The sequence below is a fragment of the Suillus clintonianus genome, assembly GCF_016758775.1.
Source record: "Suillus clintonianus strain FC179 chromosome Unknown DEU56scaffold_164, whole genome shotgun sequence".
Lineage (NCBI taxonomy): Eukaryota > Fungi > Basidiomycota > Agaricomycetes > Boletales > Suillaceae > Suillus > Suillus clintonianus.
This window is the reverse complement of record NW_024539388.1, coordinates 25,645-48,439: the sequence shown is the minus strand read 5'-3', so window position 1 is coordinate 48,439 and position 22,795 is coordinate 25,645. Positions and strand designations below refer to the sequence as shown.

Sequence of the window (22,795 nt, the reverse complement as noted above, 5' to 3'; positions counted from 1 at the left end):
AACTGAGTCCGGAGGTTGAATTCACTTACCCAATATGACATCGACCTCACACTAGATGAGCTGGCACATATAAGTAGTGCTGGTAAGAACTATGTATCCGGCTGACACGCTGTAGCTTTCGACGTTGGATAGTCCTCTTCTTTTGTTTCAGAAATGTCAACTCTCAGACCACTAATCACGATTTGTGGGACTACTGGCGTCGGAAAGTCCAAACTGGCCATCGAGCTAGCTCTGAAGCTTGCTCAAGGAACACATGCGTGGAGAGGCGCGAGGATCATAAACGCGGACTCCATGCAAGTCTATACTGGGATGGACGTGATAACAAACAAAGTCCCTGTCACAGAAAGAATGGGGGTCGAGCACCTTCTCATGGACTTCAAGCAGCCTGGCGAGCAGTACGTAGTGGGTCAATGGGTCCAAGACGCTATCAAGGCGGTGAGTATTCTACTTATCTTCCCTGTTGCCTTGCTCATAATTAAAATCCAGATTGACGAGACGCATCGTATGGATAAGGTTCCGATCATTGTTGGCGGTACATCCTATTGGATCCAACATCTCATATTTCCGAATCGGTTGCCCATTCCAGCGCAATCTTTGTCCGATTCCGTTGCACAGTCCATTGCCAATCTACCTCCCGACCTCCTTGAACTATTCAATGCACTTCCAGAGCATCCTCCATCTGCAGCATCTCATCCTCATGATGCAATGTTGCTGCACAAACTTCTTACCGCGCTTGACGAACCAGTTGCGCAGCGATGGCACTGGAAGGACACACGTAAAGTCATGGGAAGCCTTCGTGTAATTAAAGACACTGGACAGGCTCCGAGCGAAATTATCGCCGAGCAGTCCAAAACAGCATTGCTTCCAAGGTTTGTATTCTCCACTCAGTGGTGCAGTATTTTCACCTAATTTGTATTAGGTATCGAACTTTGTGTTTCTGGCTCTATGCCGAGCCTTCTATCTTGAATGAGCGCTTGGACGCAAGGGTAGATGATATGATCAAGGTTAGGAAGGTCTTGATCAGTCGACTGCATACTAAAATCCTCGTTCAGCAAGGGCTGTTGGATGAAATAAAAGAACTCCGATCGATCGCTTCTTCCCCCACATGTAGTTCGCCTGATGCAGTCGTCACAGCGCTGTCCGACGAATCAGATATGCAGCAAACTGATTATACTATTGGTATCTATCAGTCTATCGGTGAATTTTGTCAATCGTTTCCCCCAACACTAACTTACGATGCCTAGGATACAAAGAGTTTCATGATTATCTTGTTTCTCCTGAGCCCTCCGAGAAGCTTTTTGCGTCCGCTGTGGAGCAAATGAAGAACGGAACAAGACAATATGCGAAGCGTCAGATACGGTGGCTAAGGAACAAGCTTCTTCCTGCTATCTATAGCACAAATAGCGGCGGGGGTCATGCATCAGCCCTCCTCCCAGTTTACCTTTTGGATGCCACTGGTAAGCTCACCAGTTTTGCATATCCGATTACAGGCAGTGTAATTTGTTCCCTGCAGAACTCGGCGACCAGTGGACATCTCATGTTCTCAACCAAGGTGTACGTATCATGGAAGGTATGCACTCTTCCTTTGCTTCGCGCTTGTACTGATGGGTTCTGACAGCTTTCCTTGGCAACGAGACACTGTCTGATCCTTTATCATTGTCCGAAAGGGCACGGGAGATGCTAACTATCGATGTCAAACCTACGAAGTATGTCCACTACATTCTGGCATAACTCCCAATCCAACCACTCGGTAGTCCAACAGAAGTATTGCGGGCTCGCAAGAAGATTGTATGCACTGTGTGTACCCTTGATCCTGCGCAGCCCTTTATGGTCGAAGATGGCTCTCAGTGGGAAGCCCATCGACACTCCCGTACTCATAGAAGACATGCCTCAAGAGATATCAAAATGCATGGACAGCCGGTCAACCGCCGCACTACCGTCCATAGCGGCATTCCCAGCAAGGTTGACGATCAGGAAGATCAACATCGTTCAATCGTATGAACGAGGTCTACTTCCTGCGCGCAGTTCGTCATTTCTTCTGGTACCCATTCGTCGATCAGCGTCGTCGCTTTGAATATCAGCTTTTGGAGCACATTTCATTTCAAGCAGTTATGCTCCCGGTGGTTCCTGTTTGCTTATTTGTCTCACGCAATGACCTTTGGAGGAGGCGGGCTACTTTCCTCCTGCGCCAGGGACATTATCGATAAGTTCGCCCGGAACGACTTGCATCGTGTATCCATGATGCACTGATGCTGACCATCATTACGAGGTCAGCGGAGCAGCCTCCCTGTCTTGTTTTCCGGAATCATCTTCTCATGCAGTTTTATCTGGAATCATGTTGGGTACAGGAAGCCAAAGAAGCACGCCTGAATGAGTGAACGTTGTGAAATGAGTAGTAGTTATATAGACTGACAAACGTCGTACTGTAGTTTTGTGAAAAAATTGGTTGAGTGCGACGTTGATGTCGTCGTCCCACATCTCGCTTGCCACCATTGTCACAGCACCCTCTGCGAGTGCTGCGACCATCGCCCCTCATTACCTTAACTGCTCCTTGCGAATACACTTTCAGAGGCGGAATCAGTGACGGGCTCCTGTAACCCGCCTTCTCTTTACTTTTCAACCATGACTTCCATGGCGGACCTTCCGGTGTACATGTTACCAGGAGTACCGGTGGTGCAACCGCCTCATCTCGAGGGTCTTTCAGATCCGTCTCTTTCAACTGAAATTTTACCAGGTCCACCTTCCCTGCTGTCTGTTCAGCAGGCTGCGCACAAGCGCGACCCAAAGAAACCAGGAGCTTTTGTGTCATATCTGCCAGCATCTGATCCGGGCTCCACCTACTCTGGATTAATGGCTTCCACCTTCAGTGGTACAGATGCTGAAGGGCAACGGCGCAAACGTGCTAGGGTCGACAAAGGGTAAGTCATCGTATTCAACCTGGTCCCGACGCTAATCGTCTCTGCTGTCGTGCTGCCAAAATGCTCCACCCTCGTCCCCCTTCAAAATTTGCCACGTCGCTGTCTGCTTATCCCTTGAAAAGAACCGCAAACGGAAGGGCTCAGCGTGCATCTGCTCGCAACTTGAACAGCAGTGCCATCCCACCCTCGGATCTCATCGTCCCTGAGGCATCTTCTCGCCAGCCCAGTATACCCCCGCTCCCAGACTCCGACCCTTTTCCGATACACCATGACTTTGACGACCTTTCTATTTCTCGAGCAACCTCTGCTCCTGCTCCTGATGAACCCTTGTCGCACCAACCACCTCCTCCAGTGGTATCAAATGGGAGAGGAAGACCGAGAAAAGACAAAGGGAAAGGGAAGGACACTGAGAAGCACTCTGTAAAGATCAAGGAGGAACCGATGACGACGTTCTCGCTCTCCCCTGACCCTTCACTTCCACTGGTGCGCATTTGGTTTCTTTCTTACGATCATACCCCTCATTACCGTGTCGTTTAGTTGAACGAAGATCACTGCTCATCCTGCCGGTCGCTGGGAGCTCTGGTGTATTGTGATGGGTGCCCACGAGCGTTTCATCTCTGGTGCTTAGACCCACCAATGGAAACCGTAGAAGGAGAGAGATGGTTTTGTCCTAGCTGCACGATTCGGAAGGTGTGTCTGTTTCAGCGTGTAAACTTTGTATACGGGTTTCATCTCATGCCACAACAGCATCCACCCCTCAAACCTCCTCCTTCCTTCATGTCGCCCCTCATTCATCAAGCACAGACAAACATTCCGAAAGAATTCCAACTCCCAGATGATGTTAGAAACTTTTTTAAGGATGGTGTGTCTCTTCATGGCTGTTTTTATGCCAACGGTCTCATTTTCGATGAAATAGTTGCAACTGGTTCCAATGGGTGCTACATTGATAACTCAGAGGTCAAACAACCTCGCCTGAAGTGAGAGTGAAATTCCACATGTCTCCATTCATTACTCAATGTCTTTAGTCGCCATGGTCAGCTCGAGGAACGTGAACCTTACCGCCTTAAGGACAAAAACGGTGTTCCTGTGCTTTGCTTCCGTTGCGGAACATCAACCCTTCCCAGTGTTGTTGATGTATCTGCTCCACCAGCAAAGCGTCCCAGGAGGTCAACCTCGTCCTCCCAAAGTGCCACTCCCGAGGTTTGGAGAAGCATGGTATCTTGCGATCACTGCCCTCTCCACTGGCATTTAGATTGTCTCGACCCGCCTCTCGTGGCTATGCCTCTGTTCAATAAGAAGTGGATGTGTCCCAACCATGCAGATCACGCTTTGGTAAGTTCTCACAGTCCTTTGGATGGGCTTTCATAATTCACTGTGCTCTCTACACCCAGCAACCCAAGCGTCGCGTTCCTAAACAAAACCCACCTATGATAGACATCACAAAACCACGTCAGTTTAATAATGGCAACATCGACATCGTGCACCCACAAGGCACTTCGATAGCAGAGAAGTTAATCCTTGATGAAATCCTTATCAATGGCCGAAGATATAGGGTACCGGAGAAGGTGATCATGCTTGATTTCTGGAATAAGATAAGTCAAGATCAACATCCTGATCAAAGGTACGTGTGTGGCATTGATGGATGACGGTCTTTAATGCGGGAATAGGCCACCGGTGTCCGCGATGTCTTCGCCACTCACGTCCCTGAGCTCTTTGGATGATTTTGATGAAAACATTGGCACATTACCGGAAGGTCCTCTTATCTCGCGAGATGAGTTGCATGCTGCGCAGGTAAGATCCGTTTGAGCGCTTCCGTCATCACACCATTTCATATTAACACGGTTTATAGGCACTGTGCAATTTCCAGCGAATGCTGAGCATACAGACAGAACAGAGGCATGCTCCTAACGGCATCATAAGAAAGCTCGTCGACTCCAGTACACAAACGGCAGCAGAACTACCACCCACGATACCTTTACCCCCGCAGGTGGAGGTATTGAGAGCATCTACCAACAAGGCAGGTTGACTGATCACCTGGAAATTTGTGTCACTGAGGAGGTTCCTGCAGCGCAAAGCACCTACGAGGTCCACTCTCCCTGCGACAGGGAATGGTTCTACTGCCAAGTCATCAGCACAAGCTCCTCCTGAACAGTCGGCTCCGGTGCGGCCCAAGAGGGCGCGAACTACTGTGAAACAGGAGGCGGAGGAAGTCACTTTACGTCTGCCTGATAACCCCGAGAAACAAGCAGAGGCTGTGAGTATTGTGAAATTCTTCGGATCTGTCGCTTACGTGTGTGTGGTCCCGAATTTTGTAGCAAGGGAAGTCCACGAGGACTACTCGCCAACGCCGGAAGGCCAGACCATCAGAAACAACGAAGGATGAGGGTGCATTCGTGGCAAGCGTCCAGGCCTCTGCGCCGGCATCTAGTTCCATGATCCGATCTGTTGGCCCTGAAGCCTCTGACTTGAGTAGTGCTTCGGTATTGCCCGCCTCCAATCCTCCCAAAGTCAACACACCTATCACTCCTAAGGCCTCAGTCACAATCACCCAGTCTTCCCAGTCTGCTACTCCGACGTTGAAGATACGATTACCGCGACTGAGTGCTGTCAGCGCTGCAGTACATTCGAATCCACCCGTGACGGCACCTGCATACACTGCAGCAAGCTCCAAGGAACCTCGCCCGAAGCGCCCGTTACGACGACAGACTTCTGACACTGCTACAGTCTCTTTGAGCGGCACATCTTCGTCTGCAACTGATGGTGGTGACGACTTTGATCCAAGCAAACACAGTAAGGTTTACATTTCTTGCTATTCATTCCGGTTTTAATGTGGGGATGTATAGAAGCAAGACCACGCAAGAGAATCCGCGGATGAGCTTCATGCACCACGTGTTGCACCTTGACATGTAGTACAAAAGGCTGGGGTGTAGAAGATTATATATGTCTTGTCCCATCAACATAAATCTTGAATTGATAATGGGGTGTTGGTTTTGTTTGGCTGTATTATTGCCGCCGCTTGAAGTTCAGCAGGCTGCACTGTGACACCTTTCGTCCCAACAATGCCCGATGGCTTTATCGTCTAGTGCTAAGCGCGTCGCAGTGCAGTTTTGCTAGTCGGCTCAGTTGCTTCTTGAACTTGGACTTCCTCCCGCTGAACGAAATTTTCACCCTGCAGTCACTCGTGTACCCAAACAACTTATTCTTTCACTGCCGATCTGGGGCTCGTCATCGTGTCGTTTGCATCGCAAAATACACCCATTGAACTTGTTGCTTTGGTTTCTGTAAAGAAGTTATCGTGAACAAGCATCACCATCTCGGCCCAAAGATCCCTTGAGCAATGCCGTATTCATCGCCGCATGTGCATGAAACCCGACGCCCGACACACACATTGCAACATTGCGAGGGGCCCGGGAAATGGTCGATCAAGCGATTATGATATGCCTTCTCGTGATGCTCTCAGCCGATGAGCCTGCAATGGATCTCAGAGCAGCCCTTCAGTATTCAAATCACGTACACAAAATCACTTATACATATTCTCTTTGTCAGAGGGAGATTTTTTTTTTCATCCGACTTTGGAACCGTCAGGGCCGACATCCACTCGACCAGTTATGTTAAGCGTGCTATATCTTATTGGTTGTTATTGTTCAACCCAAGTGCTGGTCTGGCTTTTTGTCTGTCTCGATAATGTCTCCACCAGTTGTTCAATACGTTGTCCCCAAGCGACCCACTGTACTTGCAGGTCGTGAGTTTGTTGATCTTCCTGGTTACGACCTATGGCTGCACTTTGTAAGTTTCACTTAGCCGTCTGATTCTCGGTCCTTCTGATCTTGGGAACGTTTTAGGTGGACAACGTCCATGCGTTCGATGGGTCCATTGACGTCAAACGTTTCCACGACGCTCTGGCAAGCACTTTGCAAATGTACCCTCATGCCGCGGGGAAACTGTGCACAACCGGAAGTCGTTGGTTTGTAAGTACATCACAGCACTATGGAGCTCATAGATGGGGCCGGCCGAGACTGAAGGAATTTAGATCCAGCTGACAAATTCCGGACTGCCCGTTGAGGCCGAGGATCGCAGTGAAGAGTTATCTGCCTCTATCATTCAAGGAGACTGGGTTGTTCAAGACGACCTTTCTTCATTGCTTAGCCAACCACCGCCAGATGCTAGCGTCGTTAATGGTAGTGCCGCTCTGGTTCGTTTCAAGATAACAACGTTCAAGGATAGGACATGTCTTGCGGTATCTTGGCACCACACTCTCGGTAGGTCTTTTGCATAACTCGTGAAGCATTTTCTTAGCGGGGTCGGAAATGGCAGGAGATGCGGTGGCGCTTTGTCGGTTCATGCAAACATTGTCCCTATTCTACCAAAGGGTCGAGCCAGTTTTTGCTCCACCAACTTTCGACAAACACCAGTACCGAACCCCAGAGCCATCTACGTCCTCGGACTTCCTTCCACTGATGCCTCATTTGTGGGTTTCTTACCCTTTCAATGAGCTCGAGGCCAAATATGCCGAGGCCTGCGAAGATTTGGGAAATCTAAGATGGAGATTTCATGAACATCATATTCATGCACTCCACTCCATGCTCAGTGCCAATGAGGAGGGCTATTTTTCGTGGCAAGATTGCCTCACAGCGTATATTGTCACTCTCTTGAATCGTTCTATGGCTAGGCCCGTTCGCATGGTCACGAATGTCGCTAATGTGAGGCTTTCTATGAACTTCGAAATTGCTTCTGATCGCTAGACCCTGCAGTTTCGGCGTGTCGAAGCTCACTACATCGCAAGTAATGTCGCAGGAAACGCTATCCAGAATGTCTGTGACGCATTCCACACAGCGAGTGATTATTAATCCACCCACAGATCCCGACCGGGACCCTGCCATCTCATATGCGAGGTATCGCCACTGCTGTGCGGGAATCGATCGATCGGTGCCGTGATGAAATATTTCTCGAGGATTGGATGAGCGTGGCAAGTGATCTCATGCTAACGGCTGCCAATTCTGGGAAATCTTTCTTCTTTGCTTCGCGCCCTGGCGTGATGACCATCAATTCTAATGTCGCGTATAAGTTTTCCGGGTCTTCCTATGAAAAAACTCTCCTGACTGTTCGATTGGCAGGATCGACTGGTGTGACGCTCACTTCGGTTTTCCTGATTCTTCCAGTTTTTTCACAACTGGATGTACGAGGTTCTATTTTCGACCCTTCAAATCGAACCCTACGCTCTGCAATGGCACTTGGCGGCCCCGAAAAGGCTCCGTAGACATCTCTATGGGCGTTCCGACAGTATTGAAGGCTAAACTTTTAGACCGCCTAGCGTTGGATTTTGAGACTATCCTTTATCCGTCACTGTTGGACACCCGGGCCGAGCTTGATGCCCACTGGGAGTGACGCCATGAATTATTTATGGGCCACCATATTCTTGCGCGTTGTATATAATCCTTGTTCATCCCAGTCCCTACAGTCTGGACTCTGCGTATACATACTTCCCGGAAGAGATCTTTTGATCGGATTTGTATTTCGATATTATTGTTTCCATAGTCTGTTCCGATATACCTGATCGATGATCCATTAGCATTAGTTCCTCGTTCATTCTGCCTATATTTGTCCAACACTCGATATATCATAACCAGTGTGTGACCTTATCATCATTGTAATGAGTGCACCTTTGGAACTTGAAGATCTTGTCAAGGAGTGGATTCGCCTTGATCCAGTGCGTAATGCGGTGCTAGAGGCTGCTGCTTGCTTGCTCACATTTGCTTTAGAATGAATCCACAAGAAAGGATGTGGAACAGCTGTGGAATAATAAAGACATCGGCGAGTTGGAGAGACGTTTGAGGTGTGTTGCCCGCATTGTGACAATCTCGCGAAGACATGCTGAGCATGAGATGCGCATAGGACACGCATAGAATTCGGCACCGCAGGTGTGGATGTCCATTGTTAGCTCAGTCTGACGCTCTAAGGCTTTTGGTTTACAAAGGTCTGAGGGGAAAGATGGAGGCTGGATGGTCTCGCATGAATGACCTAATTGTGATTCAAGCATCTCAAGTGGGTTGACCATAACGTCTTAATCGTCGAGCATACGACGTAATTACACCTTTGCAACAGGGCTTGTGCGCGTATGTCCTTGAACATGTCAAGAATGCCGCTACCCGTGGAGTAGTTGTAGGACATGACCACCGATATAACTCGGAGAGATGGGCCCAGCTTACTGCAGCTGCTTTCATTGCCAACAATGTCAAGGTTTACCTGCACAAAGGGCTTGTACACACTCCGCTGTATGTCAGCAACCCTTCTGTGGTCGCTTCTGATACAGATCAAGGCTGCCCTCAGGGTTCCATTTTCCGTAAAGGCGCTCAATGCTGCCTGTGGAGTCATGATCACAGGTACGCTGCACTTTTGTTACATAGTAGCACGCTTCTGAGTTGATTTCCGATCTAGCAAGCCACAACCCGAAGGTCAGGCAGACCGTTATGTGTTTGGAGTCTGTAACTCATGAAGTTCTCTTATAGCAAGACAATGGCTACAAGGTTCGACCCCGATTGCAACTCTCGTGGCGTTACACTAATCATTGATTAGGTTTATTGGGAAAATGCGGTTCAAGTGATCCATGTGGCTTGTATTTCTGTCCTTCAGTACTAAACGTTTTGTTCTTTCTAGATCATAGGGCCACATGATGTCGGAATTGCAAAGTCCATTCTACGAAATTTGGAGCCCAGAGTACATGATGCTTCACAAGTAATTGAATCGGACCTGTGCATCGATTGTACGCAGGAGATGAAAAGAGGGTACTTCAATTCTCTCAGCGATCTGCGCGCACAGACGTTATCGTAAGTTGTTGGCTACCGCCCCGCGCTATTCTGACCCTATTGAATCACCAGATTTAACGGGGGTTCAGTGGCGTTCGTAAACACATCTATGCATGGCGTTGGGGATCCATTTACATCTAAAGCCTTTGAGATTGCCGGATTTTCGCCTTATACTCCTGTAAAAGAGCAGCAGCAGCCAGACCCTGAATTTCCAACGGTGAAGTTCCCAAACCCTGAAGAAAAGGGTAATAACTACCTCCATTTCCTGTGATTATAGCCCTGACGACCAAGCTTGCAGGCGCACTCGTACGTTCAATTTCATATATTTGAAGCAACGGTTGACGTGCTTCAGGATCTAGCTATAGCCACAGCGAACGCTAAAGGGGCATCCTACGTCCTTGCACAGGACCCGGACGCGGATCGATTCTCTGCGGCTGAAAATTGGTATGCGTGATACTTTTTCTACTGGCTGACTTCACAAGAGATCGATCTACAGCGATGGAAAGTGGCTAACATTCACTGGTGATCAACTCGGCACGTTGTTTGCCTATCGTGTGTTCGAGACCTACAAGGCTTCCGGTAAGCCCATAGGTAAGCACGGCATCAAGTTCGTTACCTGCTTGCCTCAGATTACCTTTAGGCAAGTTGGCCATGGTTGCTTCGACAGTCAGCTCCAAGATGATTGAAGCTATGGCGCAAATTGAAGGGTTTCGCTTTGTTGATTGTCTCACAGGTGCGCAGTGCATAGTAGGTTTTCTAAGAAGCGCTGGAAACAAGTTGTGCCATCTTAGGCTTCAAGTTCATTGGGAACACTGCTTTAGACCTTGTCAAGGCGGGATATGAAGTACAATTTGGATATGAGGAAGCCATAGGGTACATGTTTGGTTCTGAAATCAGAGATAAAGATGGGGTGGCCGCAACCGTGAGTCGGCCTCCTAGCCCGTTTTTTATTTCTCACCCAGATCGTCTGCAGATGATATTTGCACAACTTGCTGCAAGCTTGCGTGCGCGAGGCACCACAGTAAATGCACATTTGCAAGAACTATATCGAAGGTGAGTCATCCCCGCCATCGTTGTAGTCACGAGTTAATTCGCAAACCAAGATATGGATATTTCGAGGTCCGTATACACTCGCTCATATTGCCGTGGACATGATCTCATATATTCTGAAAAGACGAGCAACAGCTATTTCGTCTGCACTGACCCTCTTGTCATCGAGAATATTTTTCAGAAGATTCGTTCTTCTGGTGAAATGGTATCTTCGAGCACCATTAGAATGGCAAGAAATAAACATCGTCATTTAACAGGGCTCATCTCAAGGACGCTCCTATCCATCCTCAATTGGCGGGTTGCGGATACAGAGCGTTGTCGATCTAACGGAAGGGCATGGCTACGATAGCACGAACGCACCCATCTATCAACCCAAATTACCGCTATCCTTGGGGCATATGATCCAATTCAGAGCATCATCCGATTCAGACGACTCTCGGATTGTCCTGACAATTAGGTGAGCTGAGGCGACTGTAGTTGCAAATATGCGCCATATTAATTTTCTGCACAGGACAAGTGGGACAGAACCAAAGGTGAATGCTCTTGGGTATCTTCATATAGAGCATCCTCGTATTAACTTGCCTAGATCAAGTACTACCTCGAAGGTAGTGGGAGCAACCGCCAAGCTGTGCACAGCTTACTTGGTCGTGTAGTGGATGACCTGGCAGAGGATTGGATGAATGCCGCTGAGAACGGACTCGGTCGGCCATGATTGTATTGTAAACCCGCTTGCCTGTTGCTTGTCGCATTATTCTGTATTGTAGCCACAAAGCTCACCGCGATGCGCAAGTTGAATTGTAATGGCATAAATCCGCGAGGGGCGACGATTCTTTCTTCCAAATAAGCTTCTCTTGTGTGCAAGCATCATCAATAATTCCCACTTGTGCCGTACAAGTCAGACAGGATACTCAGCAGTCACTTATGTCCAGATGTCTGCGGGCAACCGCTAGCATTGCTGGGATCCTATGAATGATGTTCACGGTTGAATCCGTGACCAGATCAAATCGGCGAATCATGGCGATCTCTTCCTTCGACTAGCATCAAGCCTCTTCGATCTTTCCCATATGTCAACGGTGACTTCCCGCTCAAGCATGGATGCCGCTAGTAGTCTGTCTCGCAGATGGGTATGACCGTCAAACGGACAGAAATGAGAAGCACCGCACCTTGCCACCTTCATCAAGTGAATGAGGTTGTCCGCTGTTATGGATGGGTCTTCTTGGCGTTGACGTACAAAATCCTCTTGAATATGCTTTTCAAAAAGTCAGACATGCAAACGCGCTGTCCGGTATCACACACACCTGAGACGTCTCCTCTGCGACTTGAACAGTTCCAAAACATCGTTTTGCAGCTGCCAAGAAAGAACGGTATGCTGTCAGCTGTGTGGTATCGGGTATCTTTATCTGGTCTCTAGGTTTATACAGGTTGTCCTTGAGCGAAGGTTTTGCTTCCAGAGATACAGTGAATCCCGTCTATCATGGAAGCGGGCGTGAGCAAGCGACTTGAAGGCAGACGCTTGTATTACCTGGAAAAAGGCACTTTTCCTCCCCTCACATAGGACGATTGTTACTATGTCTGTCGGGAATGAGAATTTGCTGAATGGGAAGGAGTATTCGAGCGTCTGAGCATCCATAACTTCCTGGACAGCCCTGATGTTCATGATACCTGCAAAGTAAAATATCAACATTGGACGCGAAAGCAAGTATTTACCATTGAACTTGTACCTTTTTCTACAAGCTTACCCTCTTGCACGCCATTTTCTGTTAGAAGCAAGGTGGTCCCGTGAGGGACCTGCAGATAGCCCGAGTGCAAGTCCTCATCCTTGCTCTCAGGACTAAAGTTTTCCTTGTTCAGAAGATCCAGGGAGAGAGGCACGGTCAGATACTGCGGTAGTAAATCAGAAAGTACATGATGAAGAGCAGGTATCGCGGGTGATGACGGTGAGGGTGATGGAAACCGTGAAAAAGTGAGAGACGGAGGCAGGAGTGGCGTGGCCCGAGTGTACCTGTATCTTGCTTTAGGAAAAATGTTTGAAAATACCAAGAAAAACGTACACTTTTGCGGAAAGCTCGAGAACAAGCCACTGTGCTGCGACTTCATCACCTCCAAGGGCCTCTTCGGCAATCCATTTGATGAGATCATCTCGGACAGTCGTCAAGTCTTCCGGGGGCGAATCATCACCTATAGATTGTACTGTATGGCACAGAACATGGAGTGAAGGGACCATTGGAGAAGAAGTTTCTTCCGAATCAAGACTACACCCAAGTTGAGCATCAGTCGCAAAGATGGTCTGTGTACTCACGACTCGGACGTCAAAATTCCAATAAACGTAACGACGTCCGTAGTTTTTAGCGACTGAGCGGCCTCGTTGTCATAAACCTGATAAATTATGGATGAGCCGAGTTTCTAGTCAATCATGGAGGTCTACCTTGACTCGGACCCCGATATGGGGCGCATTTGGCACAGGAAACTTATGAGGTTGAGGTGGGCTTTGACTAGACGAGCTACCTGTGAAGGTCAGACATAAGCCCCTCAATCATTCAACGTCGAACATACCAGAATGCGATTGGGCAGCCAACTCTTCTGTTCTCCAATCCGTTTGTCCCGGTACCGTGACGGCCCACAAAGCAGTGGCTTCTTTAAGGTCACAGTAATCAAAACTCGAAGGCCATTCACTAGCCGGCATATTCTGCGAGATTCCCCAACCACCACATCTTTTTCCGTTCAAGCTCGCGAGATACATCTCCGGTGAGGATGAAGTGTCCTGTACCATACCGTGAAATCGCACCAAAGATCTATGTGCGAATGATTCAGGGGGATGGTTCACATCCAACGGAAGGACCTGGTGCCACATCAGGATCAACGACGGTGATTGTCAATGCAAGAGTGCACGTATCCCAACCTCGCGAAGCGTATCATCCGATTTCAAGAAGACATCTGCAAAATGGCGAGAGACGACAGCAGGAAACTGGTCGATGTTTCCGGTGTGCTCCTCATAGAGTTCTTGGACTACTTTTGTGGGATCGTTGATAGCATCTATGAGAAAGGCGGATACCATGATGAATAGCGGGAAACAGTACTAGTGAGCGGTTGCGCGTTTCAGCCACCGACGCGCCTTCCACGGCATAGGTTCGGCGTTACTAAGCATTCGGCTGCATCATCGTGGCTGCGCCTAAGCGACTTGGACTTTCACCAACAACCATGCCTCTCTTCAACCGCGCAAAGAAGCGTGGTGACACCTCCGACAATGGCCAGGACCAGAACGGAGAGCGTAAGAAGGAGAAAGGAGGCTGGAGGAAACCAGCAAGTTAGTTTAACCTGCCCCAACAAACCCTTGGGAAGACACCTCTGACGTCTGCTTACTACGCTAGATACTGCGTTCAAACAGCAGCGTCTCAAGGCGTGGCAGCCTATCTTGACGCCAAAAACGGTTCTACCGACCTTGTTCATTATTGGCATCATCTTTGCACCGATAGGCGGCTTGTTGGTGTGGGGTAGCAGTCTTGTGAGTTTTGGGTTACCTCTTGTGCTGTTCAATATCTACAACTGTGATCGAAAAGGTGTCGGAAATGACATTCGACTATACGACTTGTTGGAATCAAACGTCTGCGACGTCACCCGGCACCCTAGCCTTCACGAACATGCCCTATACATACAGCCTACGATCATCAGACTCGGACAAAACAGTCCCAACTCCCCAATTCGCTTACTATCGTAATGACGCAGCACCAGAGGATCAGAAACATTCATGCTACATCAAATTCACTATCGTATCCGACCTGGCTGCACCAGTGTTCCAGTATTACAAGCTCACTAACTTTTACCAGAACAACCGCCGATATGTGCAGAGTTTAGATACCTCTCAATTGCAGGGAGACTATGTCTCGCCGGATACTCTCAGTGGCAGTAATTGCAAGCCTCTTGGCGTCGACGCGGACGGGAAGGCTATCTACCCCTGCGGACTGATCGCCAACTCTGTTTTCAATGGTGCGTCTCTTACGGTGTCTGATTCTGGCATCTCACTGTTTGCGTAGACACTTTCTCTGGGTTTACACCTACAATAAATTCTCCAAACAACACCAATTATACTTTTACGTCGTCTGGCATCGCCTGGCCCGGAGAGGCTAAGAAATACAGCGCCACGTCGGGTTATACTAATAACCTGGATCAGGTCGTCCCTCCTCCGAACTGGGTGCTGCGCTACCCAAGCTACGCAAACGGTTCGATACCAAACCTGCAAGAGGACGAGCACTTCCAGAACTGGATGCGAACGGCAGGTCTGCCGACATTCACCAAGCTCTATGGGCGCAACGACACTGGGACTCTGCTTGCGGGCGAATATCAAGTCCTTGTCTACATGAGTATGGTCGTCGTCGCTGTATCAGCTTTCGTTTCTGACTGGTTGTGATATCTGCAGATTATCCAGTTCAGGGCTATAAGGGAACAAAATCTTTTGTCATTTCCACGGTGTCTTGGATAGGTGGCAAGAACCCATTCCTGGGTTGGGCTTATGTTGCAGCGTCGGGTGTCTTTGTGTTCCTTGCATTAGCGGGAACTATCCGACACCTTCTCAAGCCGAGGTATGGTGCTTTCTCATGTGCTTTGAGACTATGGCTAAACGCGCTGCAGACGTTTGGGAGATATGTCACTGTTGTCTTGGAACCGATAGAGCATGTTGGATTTCACGAACACTCGTATGTACTGGAGCTTTGCCTATTTGACCGTGTAATATCATTCCTTGAACTTACCCACATCACATCATACATTATCTATTCTATGGGCTTGGGGTATAGCCGATGCCGTCGCAGCTTATAATGACGAAACCTGATGGATTCTCCTCGAGATGAAATGTAGCGCCAGTCATTTGTTCCGCTATTTTTATTGCAGTTCTGAAAGATGGGTTGAGTCGTAGGAGATCGATGCCGATAGTTTGAATTCACCTTGTATGATCTGTCAGAGGTCCGGTCTTGACTGTTGAGCGGCCCTTTGCGATAGCCATGAAAATGATTATCTGGTCCTGTGCTCCGAATTTAGTGGGACTGAGCTGAAACGTCGCAAATCGCTGACCTGCAGATACTCATCTACGCATCCATCATGACGAAGATTGCGAAGGAGCTCCTCTGCAGCTTCGTTGCCAATTTCCTCTGGAGCTTTACTTCTCGTGCTGACTGAGGATCCCCCTATCACGCAGCCGTTGTCAGTCTCAGCGAACAGCAATATTCCCCCTCCACTTCCGAACGCCTGTTCCTGAGTTTCTCTGACTGCGTCAATGCGGATAATAGTGGGAGAAACACCACCAGCCAGTAGTGTAGCACGCGCAGCGTTCTTCATGCGTTCGGCAAGGATGAAAGGAAGCCCTCCGACCCGTGCTTCACCTCTGATGACCTGAACGGGGCCCCTCTCTGTAAGCGTTACTGGAGGAAGTGCCTCAGTGAGCGGGGGAACACTACACCAGACTGATCCGCCCCCTCTGGGGAAGTAGCCTCGTTGCATGATCTTGAGTGCAACGTCTACGCCAAAATGGCGTTTCATGAATGGCAAGAAAACATGCTGGATATAATCTATCTGGGGAGCTTGGGTTGCATTCGTCCCTCCGCGGAGAGTTATCGTAGAAGGGGAAGTGGGGGAGGAAGAGAATAGCAAACACGGCAGGGAGACTTGGAGAAGTAGGGTGGTCGAGCCTGCTGTTCCGGGGTCAGCGGTTAATATTTTGGGTAGTTCTATTTTTCCTGGTTTGAAGGTGATGCTGGTGGAACCCAAGTGTACACCTTCTGTTTCAGCTGTGGAGATGGCTGCTGCAAGTTTGATCCCTATTGGAGTCAGTAAGTTTGATGTACAAAGCGATGAGTACATACCTGCTTCATGCTGATTTCGGAGGCCTGGGGGTCTTCGATTATGGCGAACGTTGGGTATGGATATTGGTTTTGATAACAGTGCTGAGAGAGCGACGGCGTTGCGTAGAAGCTGACCGCCGCCTTCACAAAAGCTTCCATCGATGTGTAACATTGAGAGAGCTTGAAATGGAAAGTGAAGTATTCCCACAGTCGATGGCCCGTGCACTCGTAGTTTTATATAAAAGGGCACTCCAGACAACCTGAATCTTTACCACTCTGGCCTTTTGGCTTAGATCAAGTGTAGTATCTGTTCTTAATAGTTTAACCACTATTATGAGGGCACCGCCCTCATTCTTTGGTTATCAAATTTTTGCCGCCCTTGTTCTCACGAGCTCTGCTTGCAACTCGAGGGACATGATGACCTTGCCGCTGCACTACTGGCTTGTGTCGTCGGGGGATCTCTTTTTCCCGCGCTTTCTCTTTGTTGAGTCGCTACTGCTCAGTCTCTTGACTAGGCATGGTGTTTGGCAAACAGCATTAGCTTTTTATTTACAATTGAATAAAGCATTTGAACATCTACGGTCTATCCACATGAATCCAGAATGATTAATGCTATACATGAAATGGGTAGTAAACTAGTGTGCCGGGTATCTTTAATGCGTCCACAAACATGAATGAAGATCAGACTTAGTACCGCTGAAGTCCAGATCCAAGCTAGATAACGACATGAGGCTTCAAGGTAAGAGTACAACAAGATCAACTCACCGCCATCCGTTGTCGCGGGAGCCATGCAGTGGGAGCAGGCTTGCCTTTGGACGGATTTGACGAGTTTCGAAGCTTCACCATGCCGTTGTTGAGCACGCAGCTCGACATCAGCGCAAGCTCTTTGCGGCGTTGCTTGTCGGCGTCCAGGCGCTGCGCCTACATCGGTTGTTTCATGAGCTCCGAGCAGACCGCTAATTATACAAAATTCACGTACCCTCTCGCGTTGAAGTTCCTCCTTCAGATCTTTGATTTGAGTTTGGAAGCTGCCCTCAGCCTCTTCGAAAGAGGACTACACGGCGGTTCAGAACACTCATATGGAAAGTAAACCTAAACTCACTGTCGAACGGCCACCGAGTTTCGCTTGCTCCTCCTTGAAAAGTTTGTCTTGAGACTTGATAAACTAAAACGCAGAACTGAGCGGCCAAAAATAATTATTAGCCGTATCACGTACCTGCCGTGCTTTGGCAAGCTTATCTTGCGCAGTTTTCAACTGTTCCTTGACAATCACATTATCTTCATGCAATGTTAGTAACCTCGACTTGATGTCTTCCGGCACGTCTTTGCCAGCTAGAGACGCTCGCAGGTCACTACTGACAGTCAGCGATGCAAACCAGCGCCATAACTGCAACGACCTACCCAAAGACTCGCTCACGCTGGAGCATCTTCTCCCTCTGGCCAATACCGTCGCTCTGCAAGTTCACCTTCTCTAGCAGGAGCCCATTGACCTGCTCCAGTTGCATCTTATTCTTCTCGCTCAGCTCCCTAATCTGGTTCTTCAAGCGATTCATGTCAGCTTCCATCCCCGCCTTGTCTTCGTTGAGCGATTCTCGCAATGATGCAAGTATATCGAGCTGGTCCTTGTTGACAAGATTCACTGCGAAGCACCCCAAATCAAAAAAGAGTAGCACTACCGATATCCAAAGACTTACGATCTGACTTGGCAATTGTCAACTCCCTCTTCTGAGTCTCGAAAGCGACTTCCAGCTCGGCGTGCTCTTTCCGCAAAGAGTCCAACTGCTCGACCGTCTCATTAAGACGTTGTCGTAGAGCAATCGCAGCTTCCGGCCTGTGAACGATTTGAGTCGGCTGCTTGTATGGGAGAAATTCACCTACCCGTCTCCTAGCGCTTTACCACTTCGGATCTCCTCGAGGTCGCGTTGTAACACCAGCTTTTCTCGATGTGCAGCCATATAATCCGCTTCGTAGCGTGCCTTCATCCTATTAGCGTCCTCTAGCAGGTTCTGCAGGACTAGTATACGGCTCGCATCGGCTTCGTTCTTCTTGACAGACTGCAACTCTCGTTGCAACCTCTTTACCTGCAGCTTCAAATCCGTCATCGTCGTCCCTGTGATAGCGTCATCTAGCTCTCCATCAAGACCAAACGAGTCGCCCATGAGTTCTTCCTCAGTGAGCTCATCGGTGTTCCCCGAAGGCTCTGTCGCCTGCGTTTCCGTCTTCAGTGTGGTGGGCGCCCGATGCGAGGTTAACTCCAGCTCGCGCATACGCTCCTGATAAAGCTCCAACATCTCGGTATCCTTCTTGCGCTCCTCGGAAGCAATCTTCAACTTCGTACGGGTTTGGTCCAACTCGAACTTCACTGTCTCCACCTCTTGTGACCGTGTCGTGACCTTTCCTTCAAGTTCAGCGATCTGGTTCTTATAAGATTCCATGAGTGGCTTGAATGCGGCAACCTTGCGGTAGTCTTCCTCGAGCGATGCGTTCTTGTCGACGAGATCGGCATTTTGTTTCTCTAGAGACTTGATAGCAAGTCATTGAAGTGGTCGACATCGTTACAAAACAACAAACCTTGACGTGTTGTCGTAGGTCAGCGCCCTCTTGAAGTTTCTTTTTATACTTCTCCATGACGTTTTCGGTCTTTTGTAGTTTATCCGCAGCATGCCGATACCTATATATGTTGAGTACAAAGGCGAATCGCACATCAAGTTGAGACGCATACTCGTCTAGTTGGTCTTTGAGGCGCGCACCCTCGTCGGCTTTAACTTGCAACTCATCAATTCGCCGCGTAAGATCAGTCACCAACATCGTGTGTTTGTCAAGCTCAGCCTCCGCCATGGCAAGATTGTCTTCGCTCTTTTGGCTAGTATCTCCGCAGACATCAGACGGGCAGAGTAGTTCGAACATGTACTCACAGTTCAGTTCGAAGGCGCTCGATCTCAGCGCGCATCATACCGTACGCATTGTCATTGCGCTTGCTCTCAATGTCCCTTTGTGCTTCTCGTAACCGTGTCACTGCATCATCCTTCTCGGATACCGCGTCGTCGTAATTTGTCTGTAGCGTTCGGTGCTCTTCAATAAGTGCCTGGTAGACCTTCTCTACCGTTTCCTTCTCTGAAAGGATCTGGCTTCTTTCAGACTGGATGCGGTAGTAGTGGTCGTCTCTGTAAATCCCATCAGTACACCCACGTCTCATTCCTCACAACCAACTACTCACTCCGTCATGCTTGCTTCTCCGACACTGACATCCCCCTGCGAAGCACTAATCTTGATCATAACCTACGCACGCGCATCATTAATATTGATCGCGAATCCTGCAAACGCCCAATCGAAATTCAAATCCAACGCACCTGCTCAATAGCCTTCATCAAAAAATGCTGATCGCCCTCGCTCAACTTCTGAATCCGATCAATAATCTCCTTGTTCTGCTCACACTGCACCGCGATCGCGATCGTTATCCGGCACATGATGAGCGTCGCGCCGACATGGCGGTCTTTCGCAATCGCCTGCAAATCCGGCACTTCAAGCCCGCTCGTGGGCTTCTGCAGCACTTCGGCAAAGTACTGCGTGAGGAGCCGGTAGAGACGCTTTAGGGCGCTGAATCGGAGAACCCAGTTGTCGGAGAGCTGGGTGGAGGACCTGCTGGATTGCCTGAAGTAGTTTGCGTCTCTGGCGGGTGAGGTTCAGTTTCTTTCTCGAGTTAGGTATAGATGGATGGAGGATGTGGGACGTACACTAGGGCGAGAACATCGAAGAGCGCGGCGCCGTCGCTGAGGTCGGCGACGGTGGTGACTGGTCGGGCTAGGTTGAAAGTTGCGAAAAAAGAGATGAAAGCGTTGATCTCTTTTCTCTCCTGCTCGGACATGGCTGTGAGGATTGTTAGCTCACAGTGGTGGTTAATACAGGACCCTGTCTCCCTACTTGTTTGTGACTAGGTGTAGATGTGCAAGTTATAAAGTCGTATCACGTGGATCTATATCAAGCAGAGACGCTAACACGAAGTAAGTATAGGTGAATGTAAGTAGAAACTAAATGTCTTACCTCAGATCGTGCACGCGGATGTGAACGTCTGAGGTATACGAGCTCGATACTGCGAGTATAAGTACGAACGAATGCTCTTGTAAGTAGAGGTAGGTATAAGACCACGGACGAAAGAAAAACGGCTCCTGCGTCTAAGCAGACAAAAGACTCAGTTAACAAAATACGAAAGACGGACCACAAGCTTAAGCGGGACAATAGGTAAACGAAAAGACAATAACAGCGCACTTTGTCGTCGCTGGACGTAGCGCACGCTTGACTAAATCCAATGTACAGTAGACCGTGTAGAGTACAAGGTCTCCTGTACATTGGATTTAGTCAAGCGTTAGTACAACCACAAACTCATTCCTTGGCGAGTACTGTCGCTTACATAACATACACCACTCAGGACTCGGAGTCGTTTCGTCTTCGCCTGCAATGCATTCTTGATTTCTTACACTCACCTCGAACACCACGCTTGAACCAACCACTGATGAAATGCTGGAGTGCAAAGTCCGACCAGACCCTGGCACTGGAAATGAGAGGCATAAATAGCCACCTCTGTCGGATGGCCAACATTTCGGTGTCCCTCTTGTGCTCTTGGGAATTCAACTTACTACCGTGTGTAAACAACCTGGATCAGTCCGTTCCAACTCGATCTCCACTCTCTTGACCTTGTATACGCCAAATTGCCAACAAACTCTGCTGCACGAGGTAGGTTTCAGGTGGCAACCTGCTGGCATCGCAGATATCATATGTTCGAAAGGGGATCCCAGGTGGATAGGCTCCTACATCGTCACGAAGTCAATATTCAGTGCATAAAAGCAAGGCGTCGTCCTTATGTCCCCTTCAGATTTTTTGAACCCACATCCCATCCTCACAAACGATGCGTTTCCACCTTGTCCTCGCCGTTGTGGCTGCTTTGACAGTATCGACATATGCCCGTGAAGCATCATGTCCTACCTTTTGCATCGCTCAAGGGACTTGCAAAGACTGCCCTAAAGGTATATGCGTGAGTATCAGTGGTTTGCTTCCTAGATTAAACTACATGACTCACCGGCTGGCAGGCCATGTTCGCATGCTCCTAGCGTGGCAGCGAATCGTGTTCCTGCTTTCAAATCGGCGCAGTATGGTTGATGGCACAGCTCATGGGTTGCTGGTGGTGTGTTGTCCAGTCGGTCGATATGTTTGCTTCCGAACAAATTTTATTCGCTCGAGCAGTGGAGATTTTGGAATAGATAATGGTGCATTTGTTACTTAATCAAGCTCAGCTGGTCTGTGAGCCTTTCATATGCGAATAGTCGTACTGGACTTGGATGTGTTTATCGCTACCTTGTGCAGTGGGTCTTGTAGCGTCTCGTTTTCCTCCGAGCTGTGGGAAAGCGCTCCTTCATCTTGCGCTGGAAGAGGACGAGCCCGGTAAGAGTTAGAGGCGAGTGCGATGGAGGACGGTTGGTGATGAAGTGGGGCTCCTTAGATCTGCGGCCCAGCACCCCTGGTTAAATATTTGAGCAGCATGTTTGATGATTAAGGCGGGATCTGCTGCAGGAAGTGGTTATACGCAGGATGAGTAATACGACGGCGAAAAATTAGGATAACAATAAATCAAGTATCAGCTGTACTTGACGTACCTCTGGAAGGTGCTTCAAATCAGAGCACCGGTTCGTTGCTCATACTAAGCCGGGCCTTCAACTAAAACGCAGCTTCAGAACAATCCTTCATCATTACACGCCTCGCATTATTGAGCCATGCATGTAAGAGGGTCCTCCGCGCCGTTTCCTGGGCCGAAACCCGAAGTCACGCTCGCAAGGATGTGCCAGCAGCGTCGGTAAGGACAGCACCTCCAAGGACAACGATTCTCGAGGGAACCCGTGGGGAAGCGGGAGCTCTAGGAGTTTGGCACTGTAAAGAAGGTCGCATTGAATTCTTCAACGTTCAGCTATGTACATGTAAATTACAGTGGTGGCACGTGATCAGGGAATTCCCGCTGGCGTGTCAGAGCCATGTAAATCAAATTCATTCCTCTACTGCGTTCGTCGCCGACGCGTCGACAGACACCAAATATTATATGACATCCGAGCGCGAACTTTCCGTCAGCCTTTTTGGATTCAAGATCCATCCAGGGCCTGGGATAACTCGATTGTCACATTTATGATTTGAAGTTCACGTCTTGGTT

At 48.9% G+C, this 22,795-nt stretch overlaps 7 protein-coding genes across 7 annotated transcripts; 4 read left to right on the top strand and 3 right to left on the bottom strand.

Annotated features, from left to right (window-relative positions):
* Positions 1-38: 38 nt before the first annotated feature.
* Positions 39-2,476, top strand: DEU56DRAFT_840772 (tRNA isopentenyltransferase). Its single transcript, XM_041354963.1, has 8 exons — positions 39-435; positions 487-869; positions 920-1,004; positions 1,053-1,197; positions 1,245-1,457; positions 1,514-1,570; positions 1,619-1,706; positions 1,755-2,476. The coding sequence occupies exons 1-8, from the start codon at positions 154-156 to the stop codon at positions 1,999-2,001; spliced, it is 1,500 nt and encodes a 499-aa protein (XP_041201656.1). The 5' UTR covers positions 39-153; the 3' UTR covers positions 2,002-2,476.
* DEU56DRAFT_866323 (uncharacterized protein) lies at positions 2,457-8,531 on the top strand. Its single transcript, XM_041355391.1, has 18 exons — positions 2,457-2,918; positions 3,041-3,401; positions 3,456-3,608; positions 3,666-3,780; positions 3,835-3,895; positions 3,944-4,250; positions 4,310-4,539; positions 4,586-4,709; positions 4,768-4,935; positions 4,987-5,172; positions 5,243-5,713; positions 6,573-6,704; positions 6,761-6,886; positions 6,949-7,177; positions 7,233-7,618; positions 7,670-7,729; positions 7,777-7,976; positions 8,033-8,531. The coding sequence occupies exons 1-18, from the start codon at positions 2,623-2,625 to the stop codon at positions 8,301-8,303; spliced, it is 3,876 nt and encodes a 1,291-aa protein (XP_041201655.1). The 5' UTR covers positions 2,457-2,622; the 3' UTR covers positions 8,304-8,531.
* Positions 8,214-11,735, top strand: DEU56DRAFT_932718 (uncharacterized protein). The gene is made up of 22 exons (XM_041358741.1): positions 8,214-8,625; positions 8,678-8,751; positions 8,811-8,836; positions 8,893-8,960; positions 9,021-9,194; positions 9,229-9,298; positions 9,354-9,370; positions 9,425-9,442; positions 9,492-9,515; positions 9,573-9,742; positions 9,794-9,966; positions 10,020-10,027; positions 10,074-10,165; positions 10,218-10,312; positions 10,362-10,454; positions 10,513-10,643; positions 10,695-10,774; positions 10,825-10,840; positions 10,896-10,976; positions 11,029-11,228; positions 11,283-11,304; positions 11,358-11,735. Exons 1-22 carry the CDS (start codon positions 8,569-8,571, stop codon positions 11,481-11,483), a joined length of 1,815 nt encoding a protein of 604 aa, XP_041201654.1. The 5' UTR covers positions 8,214-8,568; the 3' UTR covers positions 11,484-11,735.
* Positions 11,736-11,783: 48 nt separating this feature from the next.
* On the bottom strand, positions 11,784-13,826 carry DEU56DRAFT_919366 (putative alanine racemase-domain-containing protein; the record flags this gene model as incomplete). Its single annotated transcript, XM_041358264.1, has 9 exons — positions 11,784-12,020; positions 12,070-12,240; positions 12,294-12,433; positions 12,493-12,773; positions 12,823-13,023; positions 13,071-13,147; positions 13,197-13,276; positions 13,325-13,610; positions 13,671-13,826. 9 exons carry the CDS (start codon positions 13,824-13,826, stop codon positions 11,784-11,786), a joined length of 1,629 nt encoding a protein of 542 aa, XP_041201653.1.
* A 100-nt stretch (positions 13,827-13,926) lies between these two features.
* On the top strand, positions 13,927-15,687 carry DEU56DRAFT_175090 (ligand-effect modulator 3 family). Its single transcript, XM_041344919.1, has 8 exons — positions 13,927-14,075; positions 14,140-14,273; positions 14,329-14,755; positions 14,803-15,129; positions 15,186-15,348; positions 15,398-15,462; positions 15,562-15,618; positions 15,681-15,687. Exons 1-6 carry the CDS (start codon positions 13,970-13,972, stop codon positions 15,435-15,437), a joined length of 1,197 nt encoding a protein of 398 aa, XP_041201652.1. The 5' UTR covers positions 13,927-13,969; the 3' UTR covers positions 15,438-15,462; positions 15,562-15,618; positions 15,681-15,687.
* Positions 15,543-16,774, bottom strand: DEU56DRAFT_748523 (RNA 3'-terminal phosphate cyclase domain-containing protein; the record flags this gene model as incomplete). Its single annotated transcript, XM_041349366.1, has 3 exons — positions 15,543-15,657; positions 15,709-15,785; positions 15,836-16,774. 3 exons carry the CDS (start codon positions 16,772-16,774, stop codon positions 15,543-15,545), a joined length of 1,131 nt encoding a protein of 376 aa, XP_041201651.1.
* Positions 16,775-17,179: 405 nt separating this feature from the next.
* On the bottom strand, positions 17,180-20,941 carry DEU56DRAFT_840731 (HOOK-domain-containing protein). The gene is made up of 16 exons (XM_041354962.1): positions 20,644-20,941; positions 20,524-20,593; positions 20,337-20,469; positions 19,953-20,271; positions 19,820-19,881; positions 19,518-19,766; positions 19,325-19,465; positions 19,174-19,273; positions 18,481-19,124; positions 18,297-18,433; positions 18,004-18,241; positions 17,819-17,954; positions 17,705-17,767; positions 17,582-17,656; positions 17,368-17,523; positions 17,180-17,316 (listed from the first exon to the last, which is right to left on the bottom strand). The coding sequence occupies exons 3-16, from the start codon at positions 20,465-20,467 to the stop codon at positions 17,290-17,292; spliced, it is 2,478 nt and encodes an 825-aa protein (XP_041201650.1). The 5' UTR covers positions 20,468-20,469; positions 20,524-20,593; positions 20,644-20,941; the 3' UTR covers positions 17,180-17,289.
* Between the last annotated feature and the right edge of the window lie 1,854 nt (positions 20,942-22,795).